At 43.4% G+C, this 26058-nt stretch overlaps 1 protein-coding gene across 1 annotated transcript in view; it reads left to right on the forward strand.

Annotated features, from left to right (window-relative positions):
* cdh23 (cadherin-related 23) overlaps window positions 1-26058 on the forward strand; it is a 701272-nt gene that overhangs the window by 144082 nt on the left and 531132 nt on the right. The window contains exon 6 of the mRNA XM_078530938.1: window positions 23926-24120. Within this exon, the coding sequence (XP_078387064.1) occupies window positions 23926-24120 (195 nt within the window). The remainder of the gene's footprint in view (window positions 1-23925; window positions 24121-26058) is intronic.

Genomic DNA, 26058 nt, shown 5'->3' on the forward strand with positions numbered 1-26058 from the left:
TTCAGCAACATTCATGACTCCTCAGATACTGAAGCAATCCATGTCCAAATGCAGCAAGACCTGGACAATATCCAGACTTGGGCTGACAAGTGGCAAGTAACATTCGCGCCACACAAGTGCCAGGCAATGACCATTTCCAACAAGAGAGAATCTAACCATCGCCCCTTGATGTTCAATGGCATTACTTTCACTGAATTCCCCACTATCACCATCCTGGGGGTTACCATTGACCAGAACAGAACTGGATTCGCCATATAAATACTGTGGCTACAAGAACAGGTCAGAGGCTAGGAATCCTGCAGTGAGTAACTCTGCTGCTATTGTGCGTCGGTGGTGGAGGGAGTGAACGTTTGTGGGTGTGGTGCCAATTAAGTGGGCTGCTTTGTCCTGAATGGTGTCAAGCTTCTCAAGCGTTGTGGGAGCTGCACACATCCAGGCAAGTGGAGAGTATTCCATCACACTCCTGACTTGTGCCTTGTACATGGTGAACAGGCTTTGGGGAGTCAGGAGGTGAGTTACTCTCTGCAGGATTCCTAGCCTCTGACCTGCTCTTGTAGCTACAGTATTTATATGGCTAGTCTAGTTCAGTTTCTGGTCAATGGTAACCCCCACGATGTTGATAGCGGGGGATTCAGTGATGGTAATGCCATTGAATGTCAAGGGGCGATGGTTAGATTCTCTCTTGTTGGAGATGGTCATTACCTGGCACTTGTGTGGCGTGAATGTTACTTGTCACTTGTCAGCCCAAGCCTGGATATTGTCCAGGCCTTGCTGCATTTGGACATGAACTGCTTTAGTATCTGAGGAGTCGTGAATGGTGCTGAACATTGTGCAATCATCAGCGAACATCCCCACTTCTGAAAAGAGGTCATTGATGAAGCAGCTGAAGATGGTTGGGCTGAGGACACTACCCTGAGTCCTGCAGTGATGTCCTGGAGCTGAGATGATTGACCTCCACCAACCACAATCACTTTCCTATGTGCTAGGTACGATTCCAACCAGTGGAGACTTTTCCCCTTGATTCCTATTGACTTCAGTTTTGCTAGGGCTCCTTGGTGCTACACTTAATCAAATGCTGCCTTGGAGTCAAGGGCAGTCACTCTTGCCTCATGTCGGGAGTTCAGCTCTTTTGCCCATGTTTGAACCAAGGTTTTAATGAGGTCAGGAGTTGAGTGACCTTGGTGGAACCCAAACTGAGTTCTGGAGCACAGGTTTTCAGCACTATTGCTGGAATATTGTTAGGGCCCATAACCTTTGCAGTATCCAGTGCCTTCAATTGTTTCTTGGTATCATGTGGAGTGAATCAAATTGGGTGAAGACTGGCATCTGTGATGCTGGGGACTTGCAGGGGAGGATGAGATTGATCATCCACTCGGCACTTCTGGCTGAAGATTGTTGCAAATGCTTCAGCCTTATCTTTTGCACTGACATGCTGGCTCCCCCATCGTCGAGGATGGGGATATTTTTAAAGCCTGCTCCTCAGGTGAGTTTTTTAATTGTCCATGACTGGATGTGGCAGGACTGCAGAGATTGGATCTGATCCATTGGCTGTGGGATCGCTTACTCTGTCTATCGCTTGCTGCTTATGCTGTTTGGCATGCAAGGAGTCCTGAGTTGTAGCTTTACCAAGTTAACACTTCATTTTTAGGTGTGCCTGATGCTGCACCTGGCATGCCCTCCTGCACTCTTCGTTGAGCCAGGGTTTCACCCCTGACTTGGTGTCACAGGAATAGTAACCCTGAGGTCCAGACTAATGCTCTAGGAACATGGGTTCAAATCCCACTAGAGCAACTGGTGGAATTTAAATTCAGTTAATAAATCTGGAATATCAAGCTAGTTTTACCTGACAACCATCATTGATTGTTGTAAAATCCCAATTAGTTCACTATAATGTCCTTTAGGGAAGGAAATCTGCCGTCCTTACCTGGCCTGGCCTACATGTGACTCCAGACCCACAGCGTGTGGTTGACTCTTAACTGCCCTTTGAAATAGCCTAGCAAGCCACACAGTTCAAGGGCAATTAGGGAAGGGCAACAGATACTGGCCCTTCCCTAAGGAGGCAAGCCCCAGCTTCTCTCATCTATCCACTTAACTAAGTTCCTCACCCTGGAGCCATTGTCATGAATCTTTTCTGCATCATCTCTAATGACTTCACACCCTTACTAAAAGTGCAGTTCGAAGAACTGGACACCAATACTCCAGTTGAGGTCAAGCTAGTGTTTTATACAGGTTTATAATAACTGTCTTGCTTTTTAGCTCTGTGCCCTTATTTGTAAAGACCAGAATCCCATATGTTTTATTAATCATCCATGTCCCATGAAGGAGTTTTTTTTAAAAAGATGGTAATGTGGATGACTGAGGGGATAGAGTCTTTTTGGTCCTGTGCTTCCTGGAATACCCTGTGGAAGGTTTATGATTATTATTGCAATTTTAGTGAAAAGGTTGGAATTGATTCATTTAGACTGTTAATGGTTTTATGTATGTTCCCAGTATGGCTTACAATCAATATAGAAACATAGAAAATAGCAGCAGGCGTAGGTCATTCAGCCCTTCAACTGTGCTCCGCCATTCAATGTGATCATGGTTGATCCTCTATCTCGACATCGTACTCCCACTCTCTCCCCATACCCCATGATGCCTTTAGAGAGCAGAAATCTACCTATTTCCTTAAATATATTCAGTGACTTAACCTTCACAGCCTCTGTGGTAGAGAATTCCATAGGTTCACCACCCTGAGTGAAGAGGTTTCTCCTGTCTGTGTATGTGTGAGAGAGAGAGTTTGTCTGTGTGTGTGTGTGTGTCTGTGTGTCTGAGAGAGAGAGACAGTCTGTCTGTGTGTGTGTGTGTCTGAGAGAGAGAGAGAGAGTCTGTCTGTGTGTGTGTGTGAGAGAGTGTGTGTGTGTCTGAGAGAGAGAGAGAGTCTGTGTGTGTGTGAGAGCGTCTGTGTGTGTGTGTGTGTGAGAGAGAGAGTGTGTGCGTGTGTGTGTGTGTCTGAGAGAGAGAGAGTCTGTTTGTGTGTGTGTGAGAGAGAGAGTTGTGTGTGTGTGTCTGAGAGAGAGAGAGTCTGTCTGTGTGTGTGTGAGAGAGAGAGAGTGTGTGTGTGTGTGTCTGAGAGAGAGAGAGAGAGTCTGTCTGTGTGTGTGAGAGAGTGTGTGTGTGTGTGTGTGTGTGTGTGTGTGTCTGAGAGAGAGAGAGAGTCTGTGTGTGTGAGAGAGAGAGCGTCTGTGTGTGTGTGTGAGAGAGAGAGAGTGTGTGCGTGTGTGTGTGTCTGAGAGAGAGAGAGAGAGTCTGTTTGTGTGTGTGTGAGAGAGAGTGTGTGTGTGTGTGAGAGAGAGAGAGAGAGAGAGTGTGTGTGAGAGAGAGAGTTAGTCCTAAATGGTCTACCCTGTATCCTGAGATGGTGACCGCTTGTTCTAGACCCCTCAGCCTGAAGCTATCATCCCTGCAGCCAGTCTATGAATCCCTGTCAGAATTTCATGGGCAGAATCTTTGGGTCGGTGAACACGGGTGGGCCCAGCTCGATGATGCATAAAATGACGCGCGGTGACATCGGGCGTGCATCCCAACGTCACTGCGCGTCATTCAGATATTCAGTTCAACGGGCATTGCATGCACCGGAGTCAGCTGCACGCCCGCCGAACTATCAAAGGCCTATTAAGGCCATTTAAATATCAACTAAAGTACTTAACTGAGCTGCCCGTCCAACCTTAAGGTTGGGGGCGGGGGGGCAGGCGAAGAGCCCAGGCGGCCTTTGCATTTTTCATGAAACCTCATCCACGGGCGGGATGAGGTTTCATGAAGGTTTCTAAAGTTTAATAAAATGTTTTCATAAAATTCATTGACATGTCCCAGCTCATGAGACACATGTCTTGAAAAATTTTTTTTGTCTTCATTAAAATTTTTCAAAATCAAATGAATCCCCCTTGCAGCAGCTCTGTGCCTCAGGGAGATTTCTGTGCTCTTTCCCGCGCATGCGCAGGCCCCGACTCAGCTTCCTTCCCCCGCCACCCCCCCCGGGCCTGCACAGGGAGCGCTCAGCGCTTCCGGGTGTGCGTCACGCTGGGCGGGCCTTAATTGGCCCTCCCACACACAATGGCGGCACACAGCCGATTGCGGGAGGCGATCAGCCGCGCGCCCGCCTGCTGCCGCCCAACCCCTCCTCCAGTCCGACAATCCTCTGAGATCTCCATGCTTCTCCAATTCTGCCCTCTTAAAATCCTTGATTTTAATCATTCCACCATTGGCAGCTGCCTAGGCTCTAAACTCTGGGGTTCTCTCAATCTCCCCACCTCTCCATTTCTCTTGTCCTCCTTAAGGTGCTACCTCTGGCGCCCTGTCCTAACACCTCCTTTTGGTTGCTTGGGTGCAGATTTTTCTTTGATAATGTTCCTGCAAAGGCACTATGTAAATGCAAGTTGTTGTATTCAAGCTTAAGAGATGTATCAACTGATTATCAATGTCATCTCTTTTTGTGGGATCTTTCTGTTGACAAAATGTTTGCCACATAACAGTTACAACACTGCAAAGTAATTCATGGTATCTGAACGCAAAGATACATGAGATGTGACTGGATGGCATAATTACAGATAATCTGCGTTTATGATGCAACAAACTGGCCCTTAAGAGTTTGGGATCAAAGCAGTTCAGTCAAAAAACCTACATCAGCTTGGGTGGTATACGGAGGTAAATTATTTACGATCCACAAATTATTTTATAGCTTGGTTTATAAAATAAAATAATGGCGCATATTCATAAATTTATTATGAAAATGACTTTACCTATTCCATAAAATTTTCTTGCAAAAACATAATGATTCTTTTGTCATTTTAGAGGACCATTGAGTATTGACACAGCTGAAACTAATTCATGAAGTTAGACGTGACAAACCTCATTAAATTTGCATGTATTCATCTTATGCTAATCACTGTCCTCTGACTGATATTTGATTCTTGGTAATAGAGTTTTATGACTTTCCAATTTGCAGAATGTGTTCTGTCTGTCACGGTGCCCTGCAGTCTTTGTAGCACATTAGTTAAGGACTGAAATAGATATTCCGCTGACCTTCAGCTTTCATTCTCGGCGATAAAGCAGCAGTGTCATCAAACGAGAAGATTTTGACAGAGAAGCGAAGGGATGTATAGAATTCCCATACCTAGTGGGCTTGTACAACAAAACTCAATTTGATGGTTAAAGAAAGATGAATAAGTTGGGAAAGGTTAACAAGCTGCCTTTAAACCTTCACCATCGCTGGGTCAAGAATTCGGAACACTTTACCAAACAGCACTAGGAGAACTTTTGCCACGTGGACCACAGTGTTTCAAAGAGGAAACCACACCCTCAGCACCTTGGCAGCCGCAGATGGGTGACATCCACATCCTGCAAAATAATAATATACTTTTAAGTCCACAATAAAAGCACAGTTCATTGCAAAATGGGCCAGCTGGGACTAGTGGAAACCTGTCAAAGTTTGCTTTGGAGGGAATGTTGTATAAATTAATTCTGATGTGTTGGGAATAATGGATACCTCAGGCAGTTAGACCATGACATTTTGGGCTACCCTTTTCCATCTGTAGCTCCTTGGAATACTCTTTACCTTGGCCATAAGGGGAGAAGGGTAACCTCCTTCTAGGCTTCTGACAGTCTGATCTAGAAACATTTACTATTGGAAGAATGGTCTGGAATGACTAAATCTTTTTGATTTTTCTTTCCTTTCATACAGTCCCTAATCTCTACACATCCTCTGGAGTGGTTGAGATTGGAAAGAAGCCAGGTTGGGACTGCAAGTACTGTTCCCTATAAGTTGCTTTCTGATTGGTGCAGAATTGTTGCTCCTTCATTGGTGCTCAATGCTCCAATGATTGGCTGCGTTTGCAGTCCTCAGTGGGGTTTGAACCACTTGGCCTCCAGATAGCAAAATTGAGCTGTAAGGTAAGCAACAGGAGCTCGGGAGGCCCAGACACCTAGGAGAAAGCTAGCCCTCTTCCGGCCTGCAACCCTCTGCGATCTCTGTGCTCCTCCAATCCTGGTCCTGAATTGCTCCACCATTGCCGGCTCTGTCTTCAGTTGCCAGGCCCCCTTAGCTCTGAAATTCTCTGCCTAAACTTCTCTATCTCTCTGTCATACTCCGCTCCCCTCCCCCCACCCCCCTTGAACTTGGACCTTCCCCTTTGACCAAGCTTTTGGTCCATATACACTAATATCATCACATGTGGCTCGGTGTCGAATTTTGTTTAAGTACGCTCCTGTGAAGTTCCTAAATGCAGGTCGTTGCTGTTCCTTGCGTTACTACCGCTCAAAAACATTGAGTAGCGAGGGGAAGGTTTTCTTTTCATGGAACTGTTATGTTAACTCTGATTAAAACAAATATCGCTCATTTATGAGCAACAGTGTTACATGGCTAATCTGTAACAAGTCACTCAGTGATGGGAGCATCAAAGTTGCCTTTGTAATATATGAAGGAACAGAGGTTAGGTTTACTGATGAAGCTAATTTATTACCACGTGTCAAAGAATACATACAGTGAAAGTGTTTTAATTAAGTTCACACTTGCTGAGCAAATTTGAATTTGGAACAACTAATTTTACTTGTCGGTATTTTAATAACTCGACATGGAGCATGTTTAACCGTCTTATTTCAACTTCAGTTCATAAGAGTGTGACTTGACATTAGCATTCTCTAAGGAACTTGGATCAGCAATGTAATTCCAAGCTGGAGGTTCAATTGTTTTCTGCTCCAGTAATTCCACACAAACTTTTTTATGAAGGGCATTGCTGGGGTATATTGGCTGTCTTTGCAGGAAGCTACTTCAAGAGTGTGAATGCCTCCCTGAGTTTGAACCCTTTGCGCCTAATCTCTTGTAATTTCGCTCGTTCGACAGCACCTTCCAAACTGGTGACCTCTACCACCTAGAAGGACAAGGGCGGCAGATGCATGGGAACATCACCACTTGCAAGTTCCCCTCCAAATCATACACCAACCTAACTTGGAAATATACCGCTGTTCCTTCACTGTCACTGGGTCAAAATCCTGGGAACTCCCTCCCTAACAGCACTGTGGGTGTACCTACACCATGTGGACTGCAGCAGTTCAAGAAGACAGCTCAGCACCACCTTCTCAAGAGTAATAAGGGATGGGCGCTAAATTCTGGCCTCGCCAGTGATATCCACATCCTGTGAACCAATAAATTTTAAAAATGATATTACAAATGAGCTCTTCAAGGAGCAATTAAAGAGGAATTGGGCATTTGACCCAGGGAGTCCAATGTACCTTTTTGTTACATCGTAGAATCTTTCTTTTTCAGCTCAATTCCTTTAATGCCCTTATGCCCCACTATTAGTGGCCGTGCCTTCAGCTGCCTTTCTCCCCAAACTCTGGAATTCCCTCCCTAAGCCTCTCCCCATCTTGACCTCCCTCTCCCCCTTAAGGAGACACCTTAAAAGAAGTTTTAGGTCGACCTGCCTAATATCTCCTTATCTGGTTCAGTGTCAAACTTTGTCTGACAATGCCCCTTTAGAGCATCTTGGGACGTTTAACAATGCTAAAGGCACTATATAAGTGCAAATTGTCGATGGTTCCCCTGTGAGTATCTCTCTTTTAAACACCTTAATTGATTTTGCATCCATGATCCTCTGTTCTGCAGTTCTTGTGAAGGAAGTATTTTTCCCCCTGACTGAATTCCAAACCTGGAATGGGGCAAATTGGGCCAGATTGCCCAATGTCAGGTTTGTATTTACCTGTCCCTGTTGATCGGGCCCAGGTACAATGAAGACTAGGTTCGCACCTAGTGCTGGATAGGTGGTAAGAAGCGGAGCAGTGTGAGTTGTGTGAAATTCTTGATGCCTCAGGTTGATCTAAAAAAAACGTCAATCCTGTTTCGTTTTTACCTCTTGGTGGTCTGCAACAGATTGTACAGGTAGCTGGAGAAGTTTTCTGTTGTAGCCTGGTAGACGGAAAGAGTCCTTCAGCTTGACTAATATTCAGACTTCATCTATTCCCCAGCAGAAAGCTGAGCCAGAACTTGCAGGTACAAACATTGAACTTCAATAACTACATCCAGGGACTTCATGCAGATTAACACTTGTTAAGATAGGATACGTGGAGGTATCTTAGATCACACTAAGCGTTTGTATGTTAGAATTCGCGCGGAATCATTTCAAGGTTTCAGGGTTCGTAGCATGCTTCTGTAATTAAATTTGACAATCATAATGGAAATATTTCAAGTGTACTCAAGGAAGTCTCTAATTCATAAGGAGGTCATGACAGGACATGTAAAGAAAGTCAGTAAAGTCGATGTCTACAGGTGATGTGTACATGGTGAGATCCACTCAACGAACCTTTAAGGAATTGTAAACACGTGTATAAGATGAGGTTAATATTTTCAGCGCTCCACAAATAGAGGATGCACTGGGAGAGAATTAATGGGAACCCGATGTCTAAAAATGGAGAAAATTCAGAGGCAGGGAATTATGGACCCGGATCCTACAATAGTAATGGGGAGAGTACTGGAGAACTTGGCTAATCTGAAGAGGAGAAGGCTGGCAGAGGTAATTAGAGTTTTAGAAGCAGTAGATGATGTAATAATGTGAAAGTGTACTCTCCCCATTACCTATCATCTGAGGGCAATGTTAACTTGATGTCTGAGTGAGTTGGGGGTGGTGGAGTGGAAGTACTGGTTTCCCCAACAAGCCAAAACATGTGGAGGTGGCTTAATAATTGAACAGGCACCCAGCAATGATGGAGCAGAGTTTGGGTAAACTGGCAAGGATATAGTGGCATCGTTTGTGAAAATTGATAGGTTTGATGGTGAAAATGCCATTTTGATGTTCCACACCTTCTCAGCTCAAAATATTTTTGCTGTCAGCCAGTTTCCCAATGTGTTGTACACTGGGAGTCAAGGACAGCTATAGTCTTCTGCTAAAGTGAGGTCAGAGGCTGAGGGATAATTGGAGCACGGTGTACAGATATAATTTAACCATTGGATGTGCCCTTATTGTTAGAATTCCATCACAAATGCCTTTATTCCACGTTTATGTTAGTAACTTCCTATGTAAACCTGTCACGGTGTAGCTACTCCCTCCTGCCAGTGCTGGTGCTGGCACTGCAGACTTCCATTGTGAAGGGGAGTAAGATAAGCAGGACAAGCTTACACAGTTTCCTTTATACACGTGGATCACGGGAATTTGTTGTTGAGAGAGTTGACAAAGTTATGTTGCCTTGAGATTTTTAACTTAAATTAATTTAACTATTTAGGAACAAAAACAAAAACAAAAATACCTGGAAAAACTCAGCAGGTCTGACAGCATCTGCGGAGAGGAACACAGTTAACGTTTCGAGTCCGTATGACTCTTCAACAGAACTAAGGAAAAATAGAAAAGAGGTGAAATATAAGCTGGTTTAAGGGGGTGGGGGTGGAACAGGTAGAGCTGGATAGAGGGCCAGTGATAGGTGGAGATAACCAAAAGATGTCACAGACAAAAGGACAAAGAGGTGTTGACGGTGGTGATATTAGCTAAGAAATGTGCTAATAGGTGACATTAAGGGTAGAAAGCAGGACGAGCAAGGTACAGATAGCCCTAGTGGGGGTGGGGTGGGGGGAAGGGATCGAAATCGGCTAAAAGGTAGAGATAAAACAATGGATGGAAATACATTTAAAAATAATGGAAATAGGTGGGAAAAGAAAAATCTATATAAATTATTGGAAAAAAGGGGGATGGGAAAGGGGGTGGGGATGGAGGAGAGAGTTCATGATCTAAAATTGTTGAACTCAATATTCAGTCCGGAAGGCTGTAAAGTGCCTAGTCGGAAGATGAGGTGCTGTTCCTCCAGTTTGCGTTGAGCTTCACTGGAACAATGCAGCAGGCCAAGGACGGACATGTGGGCATGAGAGCAGGGTGGAGTGTTAAAATGGCAAGCGACAGGGAAGTCTGGGTCATGCTTGCGGACAGACCGAAGGTGTTCGGCAAAGCAGTCACCCAGTCTGCGTTTGGTCTCTCTAATGTAGAGTTTTTGCTTTTAACTATTTAAGAATACTGACTCTAGATTTTTATGAGAAAAACTATCCTATTTTGAGTAACAAAACGCAGCATTTTGGCAGTTAACTAAAATACGCGTTGCTCAGGGCTGGAATGAGATTTCCCTTGCCATGTCTTTATTGACTATAAGGAAGGTACTTTGGTAATAGCCAGTGATCACCGGGGTCCAGTGAAGGTTGATTAATTTCTAAAATGAACATGATTGCAGCATGAAATATTTGCATCACAATAACATTCATTTTCATTATTTTCTGTGTCAGTTTTGCTGCCTTTGAGAAATACCAATCGCTGATTTCAGTGGAAGGTCCCTGCTGTTGAGCACAAGTCCCATTCCACAGCAAGTTATCTCTTTGTACAGGTCTCTACTCTCCTTCCTGTCCCCCATTCATCTTGATGGCTCTAGATTCTCGATGGGGCCTGTTGTTTGAAGCTTGACTTTAAAAATCTCATTGCAATGTACAGACTGTCTGAAATTCAATTTTACACTATAGTTTGTGAGAAGAATCTTCTTCACAAAGGTTTGTTGTGTTGGACCATTTTCTTCACATTAACTAAGCTGCAGTTTTATTTTTCCAATTGATTATTTTCTGTTTCTGTTGTGCATCAGTTTTATTAGGCAATGTTTTTGTTGGTACCTACACCTCATGATTAAAAAGCCCTTTCCTACTAAAAATCCCTGAAATGTACCTTCCTGATCCATATCATTATAGAAAGCAAAAAATATTTAACATATAAAAAATGTAACAGACAGCTTCAGTACACCACTATTGAAATTCATTTCAACTTCATTTCAGTTATATTTTACACCTTTCCCTTGGCTAAGCACTTTCACCTCTTGAGTAAGAAGGTCATGGGCTCGTGACCCACTCCCGACATTTTCGCACTTGATCTAGGTTAACATTTCAGTGGCAGTACAGAGGAAGTGCTGAACTGTCAGAGGTGCCATTTTTTGGGGGTGAGATGTCAAACTGCAGCCCCATCTGCCCCTTTGTGGATGTAAAAAGATTCCATGGCACTATTTTGAAAAAGGGGCAGGGGTAGAGGTGGGGGAGGGGCGTGGGTTGTTCTCCCTGGCAAATATTTATCCCTCAACCAACATCGTGAAAACAGATTACCTGGCTGTCATGAGTGCTGTTTGTGGGAGCTTGCTGTGTGCAAATTAGCTGCCTTGTTTCCCTACATTATAAAATTGATTGTACTTCAAAAATACTTCACTTCAGTGGCTGTAAAGTGCTACGGGATGTCCTTTGGTCATGAAAGGAGCTATAGAAATGCTTTTTTTTAAAGAAGTATCACAGCTGATGGAGCTGAGTGTCTGAACAGGCTACACTTTGTTTCTATTCCCCTTTTAAATAAACACACCTGGCGGTAAAGATTGAACAGGGATGGGGCTGTTTTCTCTGGAATAGTGAAGACTGGAAAATATCTTCATGATTATGAAAGGGTTTGATTGAGTGAACAGTAGAGAAAAATGTTTCCAGTTGTAGACAAGATGAGAATTGGGGGGCCATTAGTCTAAGGTATCACTTAGAATCCAACTGGGAATTCAGGAGAAACCATTTGCCCAGAGAGTTGCTAGAACATGGGACTTGCTGCCACAGGGAATAGCTGAGGTGAGGAGCATCGGCGCAATTCAAGGGAAGCTGGATGAATGGAAGAGAAATCGAAGGATATGTTAATGGGATTTGGATGAAAGGTGGGACATCAACACTGATGTGGATCTGTTGGGCTGAATGACCTGCTCCTGTGCTGTAAGTACATTGTAACTAGAGAAAAAGGTATTTTGAAATTATCCAGTAAGATCCTTAGGACAAAGCTACTGAGGGACTATTTGTCTTTGTACTGCAGGTGAGCCGTGTATCACAGAGTGCATGTCGTATAGTTAATGTGATATACTTTGCAGATTTATCCAATGAACATGTCTAGTTAAGAAACAGTTTTATGCTGGCTATCAAGTTTAGGGTCAGCTCTTAATATTAGGAATGGAATCTCCTAAGATAACGATTTCTGTTTCCCCTTTACAACCAGATATTTACAGTAACAAAACAAACACCTTATTAGGGAGCTTCCTTTAACAGTGTAGAGTCACTTGCCTATTATTCAACTCCCGTGTTCGAAGTCTTAATTATCAACTATATTAATGTTATTTAGGATAGGAAGACCATTGAAGGAACCTTGTTTTGTGAATGCCGTTCGTAATGATTGCATCTTCGATTTTCTGTGCGTCACTGAATTGAATCATTGGCACGTTACCACCATAGTTCAGGGTAACAGGTATGATGAGTATTCAACACGAAGCAGTCAGGTTGAGAGAGGCCATGTGGGAAATTGATCCATAAATTAAAACCTTTCAATTAAGCAGTTACAACACTGCCGTGGAAACAATTACTAGGCAAAATGCTTAATTGGAATTTCGCCTTTACACAAGCCAGTATTAAATCACAGAGGCGTTTAATTCACTCTTCACCACCTCCTTAATACATTTTTGGGCAAATAGCCCATTTATATTAACTGGCAATGTTGTTGCGAGTTGCGCTGTTTACTGGACTGTGATGTCGACACTTATTAAAGGACTCAAGTCTCTATGTGGCAAGAAGCGAAACTTTTGCTTTGCATGAGGCCTGTCATCAATTCCAAATCTGTATTCGGCAGTGAAGGCTTGATTTTTTTTTCTTTGGGTGAGACTGCCTGACCATCTGGGCTTCCCTTGTCAAAGTGGAGAATCAACAGCAACTTTATTTAGATAGCTCCAAGCCACATTAAGGAAACGTTAGGGCACATGACCAGAGGTGCGGTCCAAGAGGCATGCCTTAAAAGAGGAGAGGGAGGTAGAATGGAAAAAGAGGTTTAGGGAGAGTATTCCAGATCTTGGAGCCTGGCTTAGCTGAAGGCACCGCAACCAGCGACAGAGCAATTAAAATCGGGAATGCTCAAGAAACTGGATTTAGAGGAATGAAGACACGTGAGGGCTGTATGGCTGGAGGAGGTGATGGGGCTGGTCCGCTGAGGGATTTGAAAACAAGGATGAGAATTTTGAAATTGAAGTGTTGTTTAATCGGGAGTCGGTGTAGGTCAGTGAGTACAGGGGTGATGGGTGAAAGGCATTTGGTGTGAGTTACAACACGGGCAGCAGATTTTTGCACAACCTGGAGTTTTGCAGAGCGTAGAATGTGGGAGGACGGCCATGGGTGCGTTAGAATAGCCCGGTCTATTGTGCCGATCTCTAGTCTTAAATGCACAAGCTACCCCATATCTACATCTCTCCAGGGCATGTTCATTGTAACCTCTGGTGGTACATGTCGGCAGATAGTCTGTGTATGTTAAAATTCCTGAATGCATTCGTTGAGAACAGTCTTGGAACATTGTTGTTTGGGAATCCCAATGTACAAGTATTTATATTTGCCTGTTAAATTTCCCTGTAGCCTGTACAGCTAATCCTTTTATTATTATCCTGTACCCTGACTTTTATTGGCTGTTTTTAACGCCAATGTGTGATTTTCCGCATATGACTCAAAATGCCATTTCAAAAGAAAATTGTCTTTTTTTTTCTTAGCATTTGAAATTTCTGGTTTACAAGTTATGATTTTATACACAATGCTTTTAAAAATAGTTGCATATTCTATGCAAATAATGGATAGGCAATGAATTTGTCAGTGATGTTTATTTGTGGAGAATGAATATTTTAAGAATAAGTAATGTGGATTAAGTGTGCCCATTGATTTTTCTTGTGTTTTCTCATGCTCTGAGTCACCTGTCCACTTCCTCTTGTTTAGCCAATTTCCCAACCCACATCAGTGCCACTTAGTACCCTGGAATATTTTTACACTTGCTACTAGAAAATCCTGTTCCATTTGCTTTCAAAATGATCTTAAGATGCGCTAGAGGACAAACTTCAAAAACTTTATTCCGATTAAATTTATTTGGGTCTTTTCAAAGCAAGGAGGTAGCGAGAGAGTAAGTAAGAGCGATGGACTAAGCTGATTGCATGCACAATGTAGAATTGCTTTCGTGTTCTCTAAACTTTAGATGACATATTGCCCCGAGTCCAAAGTATTTGCAAAGGTGAAACCATCAGCGTTCGATTCACCATCATTTTACTGCACTGAAACTGGCAGCGACTTCGGGAGTCCTCACATTTGCAGAATAATGCGTCAATCTCAGAGCTGCTGCCGGTGATTCTGTGCTTCTCCACAGGGTAAGCTGCTGAGGTTTCCCTACACAGTGAAGTCCCTCAGCAGTCGGTGAATTTACAAAGACCTCCACTTTTACGTTGTTTGGCTCATTGTAAAAACCCTGGAGCAAGTGACACCTTGTCGAATGCGATGTAACTGAGTTTGTAACAGCATGCTAACTCCATAATTACTGCTAAACACCCCCAACAACATCTCTGAAAAGCTAATTTTATATTTGTGAAATGCCACATTTCTACATGATAATTAAAAAAATCCAGACTTTAAAAAAAATATTTTTAAGTTTGTTTATAATTATTTTGGCTTCTACCTTAGTCCAAAATCCATTTGTTCCACCATCTGAAAATTTAAATTAATTCGGTGCTTTTAACTTCTGGTTGCTGCCTGTGAGGATACTTCAGTGCGATTGGCTGTTGACAGGACAAAGTAGCCCATTTGACTGGCACCCTGTCCACCACCTTAAACACCCACACCCTCCACCACCGATGCACAGTAGCAGCAGTGTGTGTACCATCTACAAGATGCACTGCAGCAACTCACCAAGGCTCCTTCAGCAGCATCTTCCAAACCCATGACTTCTACCAAATAGAAGGGCAAGGGCAGCAGATGCATGGGAACACCACCACCTGGAAGTTCCCCTCTGAGTCGCATACTATCCTGATTTGGAACTTTATCATTGTTTCTTCACTGTCACTGGATCAAAATCCTCCTGCAACTCCCTAACAGCACTGTGGATGTACCTACAACAGACTGCAATGGTTCAAGAAGGCAGCTCACCACCACCTTCTCAAGGGCAATTAGGGATGGGCAACAAATGCTGGCCTTGCGATACCCAAATCCCATGAATGAAGAAATAAAATTCTTAGTGAGTTTACTTTTAAGAGCTATTTTGAAAGCAAGAAATCCTGAGGGAAATGGGTGGGGGGGGTGGGGGGAGGTGGAGGGGTGAGGGAGGTTGAAAGGGGTTAAGGGATGGCGATAGGGGATGATGGAGCCTCTGGCATCTTGTCGCTTGGCTCTTTTGGGGGAGTAATTGGGAGTGAGGTTGGAGGGTTATGAGGAAGTTGAGTGGGAGGGGGGAGTGCAGTAGTTAAGCAAACTGTTCAAAGGGAAAGAGATAGAGTGAGTGATGGGAGTCAGGACTGAGGGGGACAGGAAGGTGCCAGCGATACAGCAGGATAGACGATTAGGGACAACAGGAGCGATCGAAAGCTGACAGCTGAGGACTGAGGCTGCACATTTTGCCTTCACTCCCCTACTCGCCAGCAACCCCTCAGCTGTTTCCAATGTGCCACACTCCAAATAAGATATAGACCCACCAGACAGCAGAGAGAAAAGGAAAGCATGGGGTCCGGGATGGGGAGACAGAAACCGAAGGGGAGGCGTGGAGAGAGAAACAGCAGCTTGAAGTTGAAGGACAGGTAAGAAAGAGAGAGAGAGACTATATTCTCCAACACTGACACTGCAGTGTCACAGGAGATACACTGGTATAAAAGATGTTGATAGCCGGATGTAGATAGGCTGCATTGTTCAAGACACCGTTTAATTGGCTCAAATCACATCCTAAGAATGAAACTGAAAGGGTTTATGAACATCTCTTGGTTTCAGATTGTATCCTGAAATCATTTCTTCCTCATATTGATTATATTACAGATATTTCTTTCTCATTACATTTTTTCAGAAATAGGAATTGAGAAGCTTCTTGAAAGCTGTTACTTTCACTCCCCCACCCTCCCGACCCCCAACCCCGGCAACCATTCTGAATCCTGTGCCCTCATACTGTTCACATGCAGTCTCGCCAGTTTGCTTCCTCTCTCTGGCACGTTATATCGCATTGTTCCTACTTCACACACCAGTCAACCAAAAGGTAAACTGAGAGCTGAGCCTTCAGCAAACATCTGACAGATTAAAACACTCGTAATGGCAACAGCAGTTAAGAAGCAGCAATGGGAACTGTGCTGTTACTCTGCCTAAGCCCTATCCTCCTAAGGCTTTGTGGTGCGTGTCACAATTCCTTTTTTTTAAAAAGAATTTGCATCCCTGTTTGCAAATCATGACCTCATCCCTGCCTATCTCTGTTACCTTCTCCAGCCTTTATAACCCTCCCTATCCCTGTAAACTATTCCATCCCTACAACCCTCGGAGTTCTCTGCCCTCCTCCGATTCTGGTCTCTTACACACCCCCCCAGTTTCCATCGCTGTATTATTGGCAGTCATACCTTCAGCTGCCTGTGCCCTAATCTCTGGAATTCCCTCCCTAAATCTCTCCGTTTCTCCTCTCTCCTTTAATATGTTCATTGAAACCCGGCTCTGACCAAGTCTTTGGACTCCTGGCCCAGTATCTACTTATGTGGCTCAGTGGCAAATTTGGTTTTACTGTGAAAGTGCCAAATCAATACAACTTGCGCGTAGAAAGACCTTATTTGACTTTGTTTTATGGTCATAGTAATTCAAGATTTAGTGAAAAGGGAACCAAATTTTAAAATTTATGTACAGTACATCAACTCCACCTCAGCTTACAAACTGCATCTCGCAGGCTCCTGTCTTGTACAATGTGGAGTTCATCGCTTGCCTAAGCGATGAGCTGTCAGATACCAATTGTTAAGGAAATATTTGAAAATTACACAGAACAGTGACTAAAGTAACTGAACAACTACATGCACTCGTACTGTCCGATTATAATGGTTTGCTAGATTGAACTTATCTGCTCTATTATTTTGCATTTCTTAGATTATTTCTAGACTTGTGTACATTGAAGGAAGAGAAGCTGCAAACATATCTTTCATATCCTGAAGATGTCCTGCACTCCCCTGATGGTTAATTAATTTCGCTGTAGATAATATGGCTGCTGATCTGTCCATAACCAAGCTCCAAAAACAGCAAATGAACTAAAATGAAAAGAAATGAAGAAGAGTCGGACAGACTCTCTCTCTCTGCACAGATGCTGCCCGACCTGCTGAGTTTATCCTGCATTTTCTATTATTTCAAATTTCCAGCACCCACAGTATTTTACTTTTATAGAAATGAAATGAATTTCCAGTTAAACTGTTTCTGCGGGATGAATGTTGGCCAGGAGACCAGGAGCACTCCCTGCAACTCTTGGAAAAGCAGAGTGTAAATTGCATTTTATATGGATTTTGCATAAAATCTGAAGCACTTTACAGAGAGTGAAGTATTTTTGAAGTGTACTCATTATTGTAATGTACAGATAGTAATGGAATAGACACAGCAACGTCCCAGTTCAGTAGCACCTAGATCATCTGAATTCTCGTGATGTTGATTGAGGGCTAAATATTGACCAGGACATGGGAGAGGACTTGCTTACAGTGCTTTTCTTCCCTTGAGATCTTTTACCTGAGGGGGCGAACAGAGCCTTGGCTCAGCCTCCTCGTCTGTAAGACGGTACCTCTGACAGCGCAACACTCCCTCGGCGCTACACTGGAGTGTCAGCTTCGATTTTCAGTTCGGGTCCCTGGCGTGGGGCTTGAACTCGCAGCCTTCTGGCCGGGAGGCGTGGACTGCTACAGGCTTAATTGGCCCCTGAGGTGCCACGCGATTCATTGCGCCCATTTGAGCAGACAGACAGGCTCTGTTTAATGCCTCATCTGAAAGGTGGCCCCTCCAGCCAGTGCAGCAATTCTCCTTTCTGCGCTGAAGTGCCAGCCTAAATTATACCCTCATCTTGTGGCGACTGAGCGCGCAACCTTTCAACTTGCTTCTTAGTTACACCATTGGCTCCAACTCAGAGAATCAGAAATGCTGTTCAGTCACATCAAATAACCGTGCGTGTTGATTCCTCGGACAGCTTTTGGTCCTGAATGATTTGTGTCCACGTGCAGTGCCTGGATGATGCAAATTGAAGCATAGAGGCTAATGCAGCCAAAGGCAGTTCAGTCCCTTGCCGCACTCTGTCGGTCTCTATTACATCTGACTTTGTATGTCTTACAGCTGGATATTGTAACTGAGTGATTCCACAGTGGGGAAAGGTTAACTACAGTTTCTGTTTTATTGTACCTTTTAAAAGCCAGGAAACTGCCTGGTGTAATATTAACATTGGAACACTGTGCAGCTGTGTCAAATTCTGTGTCAACCAGTTGAACGAAAGCATTTAAAACAAGTGGGTTATTGCCTCTGTTAAGATAAAAGGAATTTGCTACTAACATGTTACATGGTCCTGCATTATTACCAGGCTAATAGTTTCCATGTCCAATATTTTTTCTTAATTCCTCAAGCCCTGTTAACCAACAATAAATTATTCCTGTGGAAACTGGTGCCTTCGAGAATAGGCATATTTTGCAAAAGGGTTTCTCATTTCCAAAGTTGTCGTTGTCTGCAAGATGAAATCTGCTTTCTTTCCCCTCAATTGATTTAAGGGCAAAAGGCTAGATATAGCTGCCTAAACCGATTCTGTAAAACCTTGGGATGCAGGCAGCCTTTTTGTTTAATTTAAACAAAACATTTCAATTGGGGTCCTTTAATGGTACAAGTTACCTTGGGGATTCAAAACCTGTCGATCCTTTATTTGTTGCATTTGTTTTACATCAGTTAGATTAAATGATGTGTGTCCTATACATCTCTTTTATGTAGCATGACAGGCGTGCTTCATAACCCTCCTCCCTGGAGAGAGAGTAAATTCTTGCTAGGATTTTTGCTTCTCTAGCCTTCCGCATCATGTGTAGTGGAAGCATACACCTCTCCTGAGATCCTCGTGTAGCCGCGATGAGGGATAAGCAGCATAATTGATGTGACGGTGTTTCTGAAATGTACAGTATTGAGGCAATTATCTTTCAATGAGTGGACTCTCCCAGGCTCTGTTGCTACTTAACATCCTTGTCCACAACAGTATTGACTGCAAGTTGCCGTGGATTTCTGAATCCATTGTTGAAAGGTAGGCTGCCCAACAGCTCTCTCTATTTGCTTCGAGTATAAATGAGGCAAAAATTGCTTTAGAAAGAAAGAACTTGCATTTCTATAGCATCTTTCATGACCTCAGGATGTCCAAAGTGTTTTCCAGCCAATCACGTACATCCTGATGTTAGTCATTGATATAATATGGGAAACAGGGCAGCCAATTTGCACACAGCAAGCTCCTTCAGCGGCAACACAATCTGCTTCTGGTGATGTTGGTTGAAGGATGAATATTGCTCAGGACACAGAGGAGCAATTCCTGGCTGTTCCCTTGGACAATAAGTTCCTCTCTTCTTGGGGAATGCCTCTTTTTTTCCCCCCATAACTGGTGACTTGCAAACAAACTAGCGGGAATACTCAGCATTGAGGTATGATGCGAACCTGTAATTGCATTAGCGAGTTGGGGCGGAATTTTGCGGCCCCTTGGCAGCGGGGGTGGGGTCGCTAAATGATCCAAACCGTTTGAAGGCCCACTGGCTTCGGCGGGACCGGAAAATCCCACCGGGATTAAAATTCCACCCTTGGTTATCAGGGAGAAAAATTGGCTTCTTCCCATTGGTAAATAAAAGAAACATTTCATTGGCTTAATGTGCTTTTAGGTGTGAAGAAATAGGTCAGAAATGGCCATTTTCCTCAGTGTATGCATTTTCCTTAAACTTAAGTTGCATGGGTTCTGGGTGTCGAGTGTAGCACCATGACCTGTAAGCATAAAAATATCATGTTTATTATGGTCAGAAGTGACCAACATATATTTGTTTTCTAAGATAAAAGCTGGAAATCTGAAACAAAAACAAAAAATAGCTGGAAAAGCTCAGCAGGTCTGACAGCATCTGTGGAGAGAAAGACAGAGTTAACGTTTCCAGTCCTGATGGACTTCAGTTCTGAAGAAGAGTCACGCGCACTCGAAACGCTAACTCTCTTTCTCTCCACAGATGCTGTCAGACCTGCTGAGTTTTTTCCAGCAATTTTTGTTTTTGTTGTATATACTTGTTTTCCATTTTCTGCCTTTCTTTCCTGTATTCCTTCTCTTCCGCCTTTGTGCGTTTATGCAGATTTCCATTCTCCCATAAATCTGTCCTCTGCTCTGTTTGTTTTGTCTCGACTGTCTCGACCCTGTTATTTTGAGACCCTGTCTCTTTTCTGCACTCTGCATTCTGCAGTCTCTTTCCATTCTCCTTACATCTGACCTTTTAAATTGATTGCTTGATCTGAGAAATTGGATTTTTTTTTTTAATAAGCTTCTGTTCTATTAAACTCTTAAATTTCATCTCCTAATCTTCAGCTCATCCCCACACGCACACAGTTTTATCTCCCTGCACTGTCCACATGTGACTGCACATTGAAGCCCTCATTTTGAATACAAGATGGCATCTGATGGGGTTTCTGTAGTCATCAGTGCTCACTCACTCATGGGACAGAGACGGCACACAGCAATAAAAAAAAATCCAAACTAGCTTTGTCAAAAAGCTAGGACTGAAAATGGAAGCTGAGCCCGGAGAGTGGATACTCGGAGATTTGATAGAGAGATGGATTTCAGATAGTCAGGATAAAGAAAAATAACCATAGCAGAGAACCATAAAATTGGGCGTAGGGAAGATTGGAAACTTGATTTGTGTCTCAGCCACTCTACATCCCAAACTATGTGCATGTTGAGTCCTAGTATTAAATATAAGTTGTATGCACCTGATGTGCGTTTTAAAGAATGAGAGGTGATCTCATTGAAACTTAAAATACTGAGAGGGATAGCGAGGTTGATGCAGGTATGGTGTTTCCCTGGTTGGGAAGCCTAGAACGAGGGTACACAATTCCGAAATAAGGGGGAAGCCACTTAGGACTGAAATGAGGAGAATTTTTTTTTCTCTGAAGAGAGTGGTGAATCTTTGGAGCTCTTTACTCCAGAGGGCTGTGGAAGTTCAATCATTGAGTATGTTTAAAGTGGAGATTGACAGATTTCTAAATACCAATGACATAAAGGGTTATGGGGATAGTATGGGGAAAAGACATTGGACGTGGATGATCGGTCATGATCATGTTGAATGTTGGAGCAGGCTTGATGGGCTGAATGGCCTAATCCTATTCCTATGTTCTTGTTGCCCCAATTATACCTCCGTTAATTAATCATTATGTTGCGCTCCATCTCCCTGACACAATTTAGTGCCTTTATTGCTGATTTTTATTTTATTAATTTCTGCCAAACTCTTACATTCAAACTGGCAAAACTGAAATTACAGTGTAAGGTTCAAACAAATAATGCAGCAATAATAAATCATAGTGGGATCCTGGATGATTTATGTGGGATAGAGTTACTGATCAGAACTGTAATTAAGATGAAATCTTTAAGGGTTTTTAGAAAACCAACATGCAACACTGCTTGAAAGATCTAAAGACATCTCTCTTCTGAACTTTAGCGTCTCTTGTTGCCTGTGGCATTTCCTAAATGCTATTTCAAACCTTGCCATTTTCCTGAGGACGTTGATTGAACTTTTACCTAAGATTCCTAAAGAATTTGAATTCTCATTTGCATTTCTAAACCTGCTGATGTTCCTGTTGCAGATTCAACCCGACAGATTTCAGGTGGTTCAACTTAACTGAACTGAAGACTCTCTGGAGGAGGCATAGCTTAATATAAGGAGACGGTGCAGAAGGGGGTCATTCAGCCCGTCGGACCCTGTGCTGCCTCTTTGAAAGAGCTGCCCAATTAGTCCAACTCCCCTGCTCTTCCCCTATAGCCCTGCAACTGTTCACCCTTCCAGTATTTATCCAATTCCCTTGTACGACCCCCCTACCTGATCTAAAGGTTCATTTGCCTTTACTGTGGATATCACTGACACACAACTTGGATGAGTTTCACCAAAGGTGATACACCTTTATTAAACCAATAAGCAATGGTACATGCTCACGGTAATACCGGTTTGCTTAGCTCCCCTGCAAGTCGGAGTCCATCTGCTTGGTCAATCCGATAACGAATCCACTGTACGCAACTTCTGAGTGACTGACCAAATTGCTCTAACTCACTGCAGCTGAGATGCTCCTGTGGACTCTTTCTTTGTACCTTTTCTTTACTATGGCCCTGTGCCATATAAGATAAAGCCTGCTTTTAATCCATTTAATTGGTTTTTAATTACATCACTGTACATCTCCATGCTTTCTCTAGATGTTCTCTGGCTCAGCCCCCTGTGAAGGTCACACTTGAGGTACCATAACCAGCTTGACTGTGTGTTGTCTCCAACACCGTTATCAATCTCCAGAACTGGGAGAAGGTGACACATTTATTGTCACTTAACGAAGCTCGGTCTGCTTACCTCCCCTGGTAAAAGTCATTTTACAGAACTTGTTGATTCTAGCAAGGCTTTCACTTGACTAAATTAACTATCATGCTTTGTGTTTTGAGCCCACAGTGCAGTTCAGTGCAGTTCTTTAGATATATCTTCGGTCTGGGGGCTTCTTATGCCTCGATGTTCCATGTTACCACCATGAGACAGACTCCACACACACAGGGTGACACCACAATTGACCTACATTCATTAATATAAAAGAAATAAAGAAACAGTTATAGATAAGAAGTGATTGTACATGAAAAAGGTAAATAATATATTGGCTTACACCCTTTGGAGAGTTTCCAATGAATCTGCTTCCTCCACCCTTTCAGGCAGTGAATTCCAGATCAGAATTCACTGCTTAAAAAAGATTCTCACCTCTGCTTCTCCCAGTCACCTTAAGTTGGTGTCCTCTCATTCTCAATCCTTCCACCAATGGGAACAGTTTCTCCCTATCTACTCTGTCCAGACCCCTCATGATTTTGAACGCCTCTATCAAATCTCCTCTCGACCTTCTCTTCTCCGAGGAAAACAGTCCTAACTTTCTCCAACCTGTATACGTAACTGAAGTTCCTCGTCGCTGGAACCATTCTGGTGAATTTTTTCCGCACCCTCTCTAAGCCTTCACATCCTTACATAATCACGCTTTCATATTGGGTTGGAGGAAGGTTCACTAGATTGATTGCTGGGATGAGGGCATTGACCTATGAGGAGAGATTGAGTAGGCTAGGCCTATGTTACCTAGAATTTAGAAGAGTGAGAGGTGATCTCATTGAAACACGTAACTTTTTTTTAAGCGGATTGATGGGGTAGATGCTGGTTGGATGTTTCCATCTAACTGGGGAGTAAGGAACCAGGGATCACAGTCTCAGAATGAGGGGTCGGCTAGGACTGAGATGAGGAGAAATTTATTCACTCAGGGTTGTGAATCTTCGGAATCCTCCACCCTCCAGAATTGTGGATGCTCACTCGTTGAGCATATTCAAGGCTGAGATGGATAGATTTTTGAATGATTTTTGATCAATAGATTTTGGGATGTTAAAGATATCAAGGGGGAAGGGGATAGTGCAGAAAAATGGCATTGAGGTATAAGATCAGCTTTGACCTATTTGAATGGCAGAGCAGGCTCAAGGTGTTGACTGGCTTTCCCCTGTTTTGATTTCCTGTGTTCCTATGAATGCTAAAGGAATTGAGGAAAATGGGGATAAAGTAGGAAAGTGGAGTTGTGTGTGATCTTCTTGAATGACAGAGAAGACTCAAAAGGCCAAATGACCTCCTCCTTTTCTTAGGTTTCAATGTTCTTAGACAGGAATTTAGAAACACCATCATTTGCTTTTGTGACTCTTTATTTTAATTGAATGTAGCCAAAATATGAACTCAAAATGCACAGAACATATGTAACTTTTCCCTGAATGTGGTGTTGTCACTTTATCCTGCTCATTTTGGTGTGTTTGCTTTCTCCCCCTCCACCCCTTTCAGAACACTCCTACGGGAACGCCGATTTTCATTGTGAACGCTACAGATCGGGACCAGGGCACAGGGGGCAGTGTGCTGTATTCCTTCCAACCTCCATCCCGCTTCTTTTCCATCGATGGCGCCAGAGGAGTTGTAACTGTTCAAAGACCACTGGATTATGAGACCACTCGAGCCTATCAACTACAAGTCAATGGAACGGTAGGGATCTGATGTCCTTTGTTCTATACGGGAGCTGTTTGACTGACATACTCTGAGTGGTAGGCTTGATCCCCTGCTTGCCGAATCCCTGATCAGGTTCCTATTGGTTAAGGTGTCAAGCAAGCAGAGCCTCGGCAACTCCAACAGTGCAGCACTCCCTCAGTACTGACCCTCCAATAGTGCAGCACTCCCTCAGTACTCCACTGGAATTTCAGCCTGGATTATGTGCTCAAGTCCCCAGAGTGCGACTTGAATCCCCCAAACACCTGACTCACGGCCAAGAGGGCTACCCACTGAGCCACAGCTGACTCTTAGAAAACGAGCATTGACCTGCAGATTTAGAAGTCACTAAAGATATATCTGAAGGCTTAGAAGAGGCTTTGAAGGAGTGAGAGATCTGGCAAATTGCAGAGAATCAGAGAGAGAGACTTCCATTGAGGGAGAGTGATGGCTGATGGCTATTTTATTGATTCAATGTAAGGAAGGATAGGCAGGGAGCATCTGGTGTGAGGAAATCGATAGAATGTGGTCAATCACTAACAACATCCAAAGAAAATCAATAGGAAAAGTTTTACGTAAACTAATCAGAAGCTTTTAAATTTAATGTGAATGCGTTTGCCCTCTTTGCAACAGAAGGGGTTGGCAGGTGATTTGCTTGAGCTCTTTACCAATGTGAGCATATTAATTAGAAGTAATGACAAATGGACCCCACAGGTAGTGACATCTATTATTCATTTACTTAAAATTTAATTAGTAGTCACTAATGACTTCTGTCACTGGAGACAAAGGATCCTGTTTGACTCTATGCATTTGAGACGTTCATTTATAATGGCTAAATTTGTCCTCTGACTTCTCGAACAATAAATTTGCATTTATTCAGCACCTTCCATGACCTCAGGGTGTTCCAGACCACTTTGCAGCCGGTGAAATAGTTTTGGAGTGCGGCTAGCGTTGTAATGTAGCTAAACACAGCAGCCAATTTTTGCACAAGAAGCTGCCAGCAAACAGGTAACGACCGAATAATCTGTTTGCGGTGTTGATTGAGAGGTAAATATTTCCCAGGACACCAAGGAGAAATTGACCAACTCTTCAAAACAGTCCCACGGAAACTTCTATGCAACTTGAGGGCAGGTTTTACTTCCTGTTTGAAAGGTGGTGCCTCTGACAGTGCAGCACTTCTTCAGCACTGCACTGGAAACGTCAGCCGTGATCTTTTTTTTGTGTGCTCGGGTTCCTGGATTACTTGAGCTGTCGACCTGTTTAAAAATAATGGGACAGCCCATTTAAGTCAGAGATCTGGAGAATTTTTTTTCTGAGGGTGGATAGCGTATCTTTAGAGCTCTCTTCTTCGAAAGGCGGTGGAAGCAGAGTGTGTATATTTTTAAGGCAGAGCTAGATAGATTCTTGATTAACAAGGGGCTGGTTATCGGGGGGAGGCAGGAATGTGGGGCTGAGGTTCCTATCAGATCAGCCATGAATCTTACTGAATGGCAGAGCAGGCTCAAGGGGCCGAGTGGCCTACTCCTGTTCCCAGTTCGTATGTTCGTAACCTTCGGACTCAGAGCTGAGAGTGTGATTGGCTCACTTGCACCCCTAACCTTGACCATTTTCCTGACAGGCGATGGGGGAAATGGTCAATTCCATTCCAAATCATCTCACCTTTTTCTGCAGATCCTCTGCCTTCCAAAGGTTGAGAAGCAGCACATGGGGTTTTTGTGGATTGTAGCGATCATTGCTGATCATTATTGATAAGAGTGGATGAAAATTTCTCGGGCACTCAGCAGGCCTTCAGTCCCTGGGGTAGGGGAAACATGGCCGGATAATGTAGAGAGATTCAGGCCTTGAACCCGAATCGTAAGTCTAAACATGTAGGTTACTGATTCCAAGTGAGTGAATTCAATGAAGTGGAAACCCTAAAAAATTAAACAGATCAAACTC

This window comes from Cetorhinus maximus, chromosome 27 (assembly GCF_964194155.1).
Source record: "Cetorhinus maximus chromosome 27, sCetMax3.hap1.1, whole genome shotgun sequence".
Classification (NCBI taxonomy): domain Eukaryota; kingdom Metazoa; phylum Chordata; class Chondrichthyes; order Lamniformes; family Cetorhinidae; genus Cetorhinus; species Cetorhinus maximus.